The sequence below is a fragment of the Mobula hypostoma genome, chromosome 20 (assembly GCF_963921235.1).
Source record: "Mobula hypostoma chromosome 20, sMobHyp1.1, whole genome shotgun sequence".
NCBI lineage: Eukaryota > Metazoa > Chordata > Chondrichthyes > Myliobatiformes > Myliobatidae > Mobula > Mobula hypostoma.
The window spans coordinates 63,525,478-63,535,272 of record NC_086116.1 but is presented as its reverse complement, the minus strand read 5'-3'; the positions used below and the strand labels follow the sequence as shown (position 1 = coordinate 63,535,272).

Genomic DNA, 9,795 nt, shown 5'->3' with positions numbered 1-9,795 from the left:
TGATGGGTGAGAGGTAATCTAAATGCAGGCTTCAAGGCGGTCACCATCATTCTGGTGTCCAAGAGAGTGATGGTGACTGGCCTCACTGATTATCACCCAGTGACACTGTCCTCAACAGTCATGAAGGGCGAGTAATGGATCATCTAAATCTCACTTTCCAGCTACATCGGAACTTTTCCCGTTCACCTACTGCTCCAACCGGTCCATTGACGATGTCATAGCCTCAGCCCTCTGCTACATCATGTTCCACTGAGAAAACAATGCCTTGTACACCAGGATGTTGTACATCAACTTCAGCTCAGCATTTAATACAATCATCCCTTAGAGGCTGTGCTTGTTGGGGTTCAGCACCCCTCTCTGTAACTGAATCTTGGACTTCTTAATGAGAAGATCCCATTCAGTCTGAGTTGGCAGCAATACCTCAAGCTCCATTATGCTGAGCACTGGCGCCCTGCAGGATGTGTGCTCAGCTTGCTGCTGTTCATGTTGCTGACTGCAGGATCCAGCTCAAACCGTATCATCATGTTCGCTAATGATACAACAGTAGGTGGCCTTATCGGCAACAATGATGAGGAGCTAGAGATGCTTGTAAAACAGTGGGAGAGCAACAATCTGAGTCTCAAAGTGGATGAGACACAAGAGATGACTGGTGGACTTCAGGAAAGCACAGGTTGACCACTCTCCATTGCACATCAACGGCTCAGCCATGGAGAGAGCGAAGAGCACGAAGCTCCTTGGTGCGCACATAGTGGATGATCTAACCTGCACCCACAACACTTCCTCACTAGTTGAGAAGGCACAGCAGTATCTACACTTTCTGAGGAGAATGAGGTGTGCAAGGATCTCTGCCCACATTCTATCTCCTTTCTACAGGAGCACCATTGAGAGTATTCTGTCTGGCTGCATCATTGTGTGGTATGGAAGCTGCAAGGCATCAGACTGCAAGACCCTACAGAGGATATTAAAAACCCCTGAGCATATCACTGGGGTTTCCCTCACCGCCCCCGCCCCCATTTGTGACATTTACCAAGAGTGTGGCAGATGAAGGGTCTGAAGCATTGTAGAAGATCCTCATCACTCATCCCACAATCTCTTTGACCCACTACCATCAATGAGAAGGTACTGAAGCATTAGTATTAGGACAGAAACTGGGTAACAACTTCTTCCTCCAGGCCATGAGACTAACGACTGCCCTGCAGCCACTGTGCATCTACATGGAGTGCTGTCACAGGAAAACAGCATCCTTCATCAAGGACCCCGCCATCCAGGAAATGCTCTCGTCTTGCTGCTGTAATCAGGAAGAAAGTAAAGGAGCCACAAGACCTGCGCCAGCAGGTTCAGGAACAATTATTACCCCTCATCCATCGGGCTCTTGAATCAGAGGGAACAAGTTCACTCAACTTACTCGTTCCATCACTGAACTGTTCCCAGAATCTGTGGACCTTCTTTGTAGGACTTTTCATCTTATGTTCTCAATACTTGTTGCTTATATCGATGCAGTTACAAAGAAGGCAAGACAGTGACTATACTTCATTAGGAGTTGGAAGAGATTTGGTATGTCAATGAATACATCAAAAACTTCTATAGATGTACTGTGGAGAGCTGTCCTAGTGCCTCAAGATTATTTGGAGTGGATTTAGGATGGAGATGAGGAGGAACTGCTTTTCCCAGAGGGTGGTGAATCTGCGGAATTCTCTGCCCAATGAAGCGGTGGAGACTATCTCAGTAAGTATACTTAAGACAAGTTTGGATAGATTTTTGTATAGTAGGGGAATTAAGGGTTATGGGGAAAAGGCAGGTAGGTGGAGATGAGTCCATGGTCAGATCAGCCATGATCTTATTGAATCGTGTAGCAGGCTCGACGGGCCAGATGGCCTACTCCTGCTCCTATTCCTTACGTTCTTATGTTGTTATGTTTACTGTTTACTATTTCACCGTGTTGCACACTTCGCATGCATTTTGAATTATATTTTATTCAGGGATTTGTGGTAAAATTTTGTGTTTTGTGCTTTGTGTGATACTTGTATTGTGGGTGAACAGGGGTCCAGAGGAGCGTCATCTCATTTGTTTGTATATATGTACAGCAGAAGACAACAAACTTGAACTTGAACTTGGATCTAAACTCTCCCACTATTTGGTAAATTTCAATAAGATACATTTCAATGCGACTTCCCCCTCATCCTTCGAGACTTCGGTGAGTACAGGCACAGAGCCATCAAATGCTCCTCATACATTAACTATTTCATTCCCAGGATCATTCTCATGAACATCCACTGGACCTTCTTCAATGCCAGCACATCCTTTCTTAGATAAGGGGGCCAAAACTGCTCACAGTAAGAGCACAAGATAAGAATGTAAGAAAGATGAGGAAGAACAGGCTGCATTGTTTCATAAGGTCATAGCCTCAACGTCCACCACAACGCCACTCTCCTGCTGTCTTGTAATTCAAATACCTGTGAGTGTCCATCTTGAATACATAGAATGATTCTGGTTCTCTAGGCTAGAGAGTTGTACAGTCACTGATCTCAGAGAAAACATTCATCTCAATTATAACTCCCCTTTTGTCCCACCTAGGAGAAATATCCTCTCAGCATCCACCATCAATCCCCCTCAAAACCTTCAGTGTTCCAATACTATCATATCTCAGTCTTCCAATCTGAGGGGAAGGTTTGAGGGGGAGGAGGGAGGGAGTGATCGGCAGGGGAAAGGACAGAAAAAGGAGGAGAGAGGAGCAGGGTGAATGTGAGAGATGGCCAAGGAGAGGGTTGGTGCAGGAGGGGGAATGGTAAGGACAGAAAGGAGGAGAGGGAAAAGGAAGAGGGGGGATGGATTTAGTGGGAAGGATAATTCCACGAGATGGGAAAGGATGAGGCGAGGAGATAAGGATGTTGTTTGGAGAGTAGAGAAGGCAGCTGGAAGCTCTGGCATCTCTGAGATCAAGGGAAGAGTCAACATGCACTCTGCATCTTAAACAGGATCAACGAACCCAAGCTTCACACACAAAAACAGTTTTCAAGCGATCTTGTTAACTTATATAAATCTGATAAATTGATCAACCACATGATGCAGCAACAAAAGTTGTGTTGTGTCTTTATTTCTCCTTTGACAGGGTGTACATTACGATTGGTTTGCCAATGGTCCAACGCACTCGCCTACGCCATCACTGATGGAAATCACAATGGAATCTCCCAAACTGCATTCCTTGGATGTGACTGTAATCAATAATTTAGAAAAAGGCAGCATTAAGAAGTTTGCATGTGATGGCAGCAGTATATCCCATTAATTATCAAGTTCTTGATTTTATTTTCTTTGTAGTGATGGGTGAGACTGTAATACTGTTTCTCCAGGTTCCCCTGGTGAAGAGCTCTGACAGTACAGGCAACTACAGAGAAGCTGTGCTGGGCTCTAATGTTGCAGACATTGAGGTTTATTTCAAGAACACACTCACTGGATGGTGTGGTGAAGCAGGTGTTTCTACAACATTTAAATAGTATTTAGATGTACATGTGAACCAGCAAAGCTATGTTCTAACCTTTGGTAAATGAGATTCGTACAGTCAGTTGAGGGTTGTTTGTCTGTCTTTGTTTATGTACAGTTTTTCAATGATTCTATTGTGTTTCTATGTATTTACTGTGAATGCCCACAAGAAAATGAATCTCAGGGTTGTATATGGTGCCATATACGTACTTTACTTGAGGTTGTTATAGTTGGGAGTGGAAATGGGGACAAGCTCCCACTAAATGCTTCAAAAGGCGTGCGCCTGAAATAGCCTCTGACAACCAAGTCCAACTCCCGACCTTCACGTGTGACCTAGCTACTAAGGCCGGTGGAACTGTTCCTACTGACAGAAGGGGCAAAGGCGGGCTACTGGCCCCTTAATACCAATTGCTTTGGGAAGATGGAGCTTGTCAGCCGTGGTTGTCATCTCATCTAGGTGAAAGAATACAATGATCTCAAACCTCACTGCCTTGCAGCTATACCCACTCATGGGGAAGGCTTCAAGAGTAAATCCCCAGGGAAAAACCAAGAGCCGGAATCCGTAAGGCAGTCCTACGTTGAGTTCAATGCTGACTGGCGACTCCTATGATGCTGCTGGCACCAGATTTATCGGTCTCTGCCTTTCCTTTGGGTTCATCAGATTCATGGAGAGAGGGAACTTGCTACATGGGCAACAGCTTGCTCTCCATATTGTACTACCCAGACTTGCGTATCTAACCAGCTAGGATGCAATATCCATGGTCAGCTCTGACCCACAGAGATCCTCATATGTACTTTGATTAAAAATTTAACTTGAACTTTGAACTTTGGTGTAAACATGGTGATCCAAAGGGCCTGTTTCTTTGCTGTATGGGCTTTATACTGATGTTCTAGACCAGGTGTAGGGAACTTTTCGGTGATAGTGTGCTCAAATTGGCGATAATCTTCTAAAAAGTTCACGTGACATAGTAATTTTGAGCAGGGGTTATCATTGATTAATGAATTAGTCACAATAATTATGGACCTTTTAAGAAAAAAGAATGAGTCCTATGCTTACTTGTATTGTTGTTTTGCTATTAATAAATGTTTAACCGAAATGAAGCATTTTAGAAAATCTGTTCAAAAATGAGTAATATTAATCTTTTAAAAAGACAATTGGAAAATAAATATTCATGGAGGAGCTTAACTACATAAGTATTTACCATTACTATTAATGAATATCCGGTGTTTGCTCACAAATAGGGTTGCCAACTGTCCCGTATTAGCCGGGACATCCTGTATATTGGGCTAAATAGGTTTGTCCCATACGGGACCGCCCTTGTCCCATATTTCCTCCACTAAGGTAGAGCGTTCCTATGAAACCATTTGTAAGCCGAAATGGCATAAAGCAAAGAAGCAATTACCATTAATTTATATGGGAAAAATTTTTGAGCATTCCCAGACCCAAAAAAATAACCTACCAAATCATACCAAATAACACATAAAACCTAAAATAACACTAACATATAGTAAAAGCAGGAATGATATGATAAATACACAGCCTATATAAAGTAGAAATAATGTATGTACAGTGTATCAGAATCGGGAAGATTAAGCCAAAACTGATTTGTAGAAAAAATCAGGTGCCCGCGCAAAGCTTCATGGTCATAGTAGCCTTTCTCAGGGCAAACACAAGTGTCCCATATTTGACTGCTGCTTTTGTCCTTTGTTGGGAGTGAGAAAGTTGGCAACCCTACTCACAAACAATAAAAAGAGAACTAGAAGCAACGTGGTCAATGCCAGCTGGCCAAGCCCAGCCACTTATTATTCAAATACTGATGTGCATGCAAGGTCAATGAGAACTTTAACACATCATCTAATATCATGTGTTTTCACAACCATCTCGCTGGCACCAAGCCAGCATAAAATGCTTTCTGGGAAAATGTCAAACTGCTCTTGAGTTTTAAAAGATGATTTGCTGCTTCATTTGGCAGTAAAAATAGTCATTATGTATCTTTTTATTTTGGGTGTGCTTTAAACCTTGCAGGCAGGTTTGCTAGAGCTGTTCAGGAGTGGTTAAACTAATCTGGCAGGGGGAAGGGAACCGAGTGATAGTGCTGAGGATGAGGTAGTCAGTTTACATACAGAGGCAGTGTGCAGTGAGACTGAGAGCAAGGAGAGGCTGATGACAGGACAAAATTGCAGTCAATGGGATGAGCTGCAATGTAAAAGATGAACAAAATCAAAACGAGTGATGAATACAGGAGTAAAGGTATTATATTTGAATGCATGCAGTATAAGGAATAAGGTAGATGAACTTGTAGTGCAGTTACAGATTGGTATATATGACGTTGTGGGCATCACTGAATTGTGGCTGAAAGAAGATTATAGCAGAGAGCTTAACATCCAAGAATACACGTAGTATCGAAAGGACAGACAGGTAGGTAGAGTGGGTGGTATGGCTGTGTTGGTAAAAAATGAAATCAAAACCTTAGAAAGAAGTGACATAGGTTTGGAAGGTGCAGAATCTTTCTGGCTAGAGGTGAAAAACTACAGGGGTAAAAAGACCCTAATGGGAGTTATATACAGACCCCCAAACAGTAGCAAAGCTGTGGTCTACAAATTACACCGGGAGATAGAAAATGCATGTCAAAAGGGTAATGTTACAATAGTCATAGGGGATTTCAAACTGCAGATAGATTGTGAAAAGCAGGTTGGTGCTGGATCTCAAAAGGGGCAATCTGTAGAATGTCTACAAGATGGCTTTTTAGAGCAGCTCATTGCTGAGCCCACTAGGGGATCATATATTCTGGATTGGGTGTTGTGCAATGAACTGGAATTGATTAGAGAGCAGAAGGTAAAGGAACCCTTAGAAACCAGTGATCATAATATGACAGAATTCACCCTGCAATTTGAGAAGGAGAAGCTAAGGTCAGACGATCAGTATTACAGTGGAGTAAAGGGAGCTACAGAGGCATGAGAGAGGAGCTGGCCAAAACTGATTGGAAGGGGATATCAGCAGGGGTGATGGTAGAGCAGCAACGGCTGGAGTTTCTGGGAGCAATTCGGAAGGTTCAGGACAGATACATCCCAAAGAAGAAGAAATATTCTGAAGGCAGGATGATGCAACCATGGGCTGACATCAAAGCCAACATAAAAGCCAAAGAAAGGGCAAAAATAGAGCAAAAATCAGTGAAAAATTAGGGATTGGAAGCTTTTTAAAACCAACAGAAGGCAACTAAAAGTCATAAAGAAGGAAAAGATGGAATACGAAGGTAAGCTAGCTAATAATATTAAAGAGGATACTAAAAATTTCTTCAGCTATATAGATGTAAAAGAGATGAGAATAGATGTCGGAATGCTGGAAAATGATGCTGGAGAGGTAGACAATAGGTGCAGGAGTAGGCCATTCGGCCCTTCGAGCCAGCACCGCCATTCACTGTGATCATGGCTGATCATCCACTATCAGTATCCAGTTCCTGCCTTATCCCCATAACCTTTGATTCCACTATCTTTAAGAGCTCTATCCATCTCATTTTTGAAAACATCCAGAGACTTGGCCTCCACTGCCTTCTGGGGCAGAGCATTCCATATATCCACCACTCTCTGGGTGAAAAAGTTTTCCCTCAACTCTGTTCTAAATGGCCTACCCCTAATTCTTAAACTGTGGCCTCTGGTTCTGGACTCACCCATCAGCGGGAACATGCTTCCTGCCTGCAGTGTGTCCAATCCTTTAATAATCTTATATGTTTCAATAAGATCCCCCTCTCAGCCTTCTAAATTCCAGAGTATATAAGCCCAGTGGCTCCAATCTTTCAACATATGACAGTCCCGCCATCCCAGGAATTAACCTTGTGAACCTAAGGTAGTAATGAGGGAAAGGGAAAGACAAACAAATTGAATAAGTCTACATCAGTCTTCATTGTAGAAGACACTAGCAGTATGCCAGACATTCAAGAGTGTCAGAGGGCAGAAGTGAGTAAATTTGCTATTACTGGGAAGAAGATGCTTGGGAAACTGAAAGGTCTGAAGGTAGGTAAAGTCACTTGGACTATATAGTCTACTCAGCAGGGTTCTGAAAGAAGTGGCTAAAGAGATTGTAGAGGCAATAGTAATGATCTTTCAAAAATCACTAGTTTCTGGCATGTTTCCAGAGGACTGGAAAATTGCAGATGTTACTCTACTCCTCAAGAAGGGAGAGGGAAAGAAGAAAGGAAATTGTAGGCCCATTAGTCCCATTAGTGGTTGGGAAGATTTTAGAGTTGATTGTTAAGGATGTGGCTTTGGGGTACTTGGAGGCACATGATAAAATAGGTCCTAGTCAGCACTGTTTCCTTAAGGGAAAATCTTACCTGACAAATCTGTTGGAATTCTTTGAAGAAATAACAAGCAGGATAGACAAGGAGAATTGGTGAATGTCATAGAGTCATAGAGAAGTAAAGCACAGAAACAGGCCTTTTGGTCCATCTAGTCCATGCCGACACCATTTAAACTGTCTACTCCCGTCTACCTGCACCGGGACCATAGCCCTCCATACCCCTACCATCCATGTACCTATCCAAACTTATCTTAAACGTTGAAACCGGACTCACATGCACCACTGGTGCTGGCACTCAATTCACACTCTCATGACCCTCTGAGTGAATATGTTTCTCCTCATGTTCCCCTTAAATTTTGCGCCTTTCACCCTTAACCCATGACCTCAGGTTATAGTCTCATCCAACCTCTGGGGAAAAAGCATGCTTGCGTTAACTCAACTTACACACTTCATAAGTTTGTATGCCTCTTTCAATTCTCCTCCCAGTCCTCTACGTTCTAGGGAACACAGTCCTAATCTGTTCAATCTTTCCTTATAACTCCAGGTCCTCCAGGCCAGGCAACATCCTTGTAAATTTTCGCTGTACTCTTTCAACCTTCTTCACATTTTTCCTGTAGCTGGGTGACCAAAGCTGCACACTATACCCTGAATTAAGCCTCACCAAATTCTTATACAACTGCAACATAACATCCCATTTCCCGTACTCAAAAGCTTTCTTTACAACCCTATCTACCTGTGACACCACTTTCAATGAATTACGGACCTGTATTCCCAGATTCCTTTGTTCTATCACACTCCTCAATGCCCTACCATTCACAATGTAAGACCTATCCTGGATAGTCCTACCAGAGTGCAAAACCTTGCACTTGTCTGCATTAAATTCCATCTGCCATTTTTCAGCCAATTTTTTCCGGCTAATGCAGAAACCTCTGCAAGCCATGATATCCTTCCTCACTGTCCACTACACCCCCAATCTTGATGTCATCCACAAATCTGCTGATCCAGTTGACCACATTATCATCCAGATCATTGATGTAGATAACAAACTACAAAAGATCCAGCACTGAACCCTATGGCACACCACTAGTCACAGTCCTCCAGACAGAGAGGATGTGACAGTCTGTGACAGGATGGTGTGTACTCGGATTTTCAGAAGGCCTTTGACAAGCTGTCACACAGGAGGCTGCTTAACAAGTTAAGAGCTCATGCTATTACAGGAAAGATCCTAGCATGGATAGAGCATTGGCTGATTGGCATGAGGCAAAGAGGGGAATAAAAAGAGCCTTTTCTGGCTGGCTGCCAGAGACTAGTGGTGTTCCATAGGAGTCTGTGTTGAGAATGCTTCTTTGTACTTTACATGTCAGTGATTTAGATAACGGAATTGATGGCTTTGTGGCAAAATTTGTGGATGTTACGAAGATAGGTGGAGGGGCAGGTAGTGTTGAAGAAGCAGAGAAGCTACGGAAGGACTTAGACAGATTAGGAGAATGGGTAAAGAAGTGGCAGATAGAATACAGCGTCGGGAAGTATATGGTCATGTACTTGGTTCTAAGAAATAAAAGCGTAGACTACCTTCTAACTGGAGAAAAAGAAATTTGAGATACTTTGTACTTTATACATTATACTTTATTGTCACCAAACAATTGGTACTAGAACGTACAATTATCACAGCGATATTTGATTCTGCGCTTCACACTCCATGGATTACAAATATTAAATATTACAAATATTAAAAAGTTAAAATTAGTAAATATTAAAAATTTAAATTATAGATCATAAATAGAAAATAGAAAAATGGGAAGTAAGGTAGTGCAAAAAACCGAGAGGCAGGTCCGGATATTTGGAGGGTACGGCCCAGATCCGGGTCAGGATCCGTTCAGCAGTCCCATCACAGTTAGAAAGAAGTTGTTCCCAAAGCTGGCCGTACAAGTCTTCAAGCTCCTGAGCCTTCTCCCGGAGGGAAGAGGGACAAAAGGTGTGTTGGCTGGGTGGGTCGTGTCCTTGATTATCCTGGCAGCACT

At 42.8% G+C, this 9,795-nt stretch overlaps 1 protein-coding gene across 1 annotated transcript in view; it reads right to left on the bottom strand.

Moving 5' to 3' along the window:
* Positions 1 to 3,084: 3,084 nt before the first annotated feature.
* LOC134359579 (uncharacterized) overlaps positions 3,085 to 9,795 on the bottom strand; it is a 234,929-nt gene continuing 228,218 nt past the window's right edge. Inside the window, exon 8 of the mRNA XM_063073079.1 lies at positions 3,085 to 3,212. Coding sequence (XP_062929149.1) covers positions 3,118 to 3,212 — 95 coding nt within the window. The 3' untranslated portion in view covers positions 3,085 to 3,117. The remainder of the gene's footprint in view (positions 3,213 to 9,795) is intronic.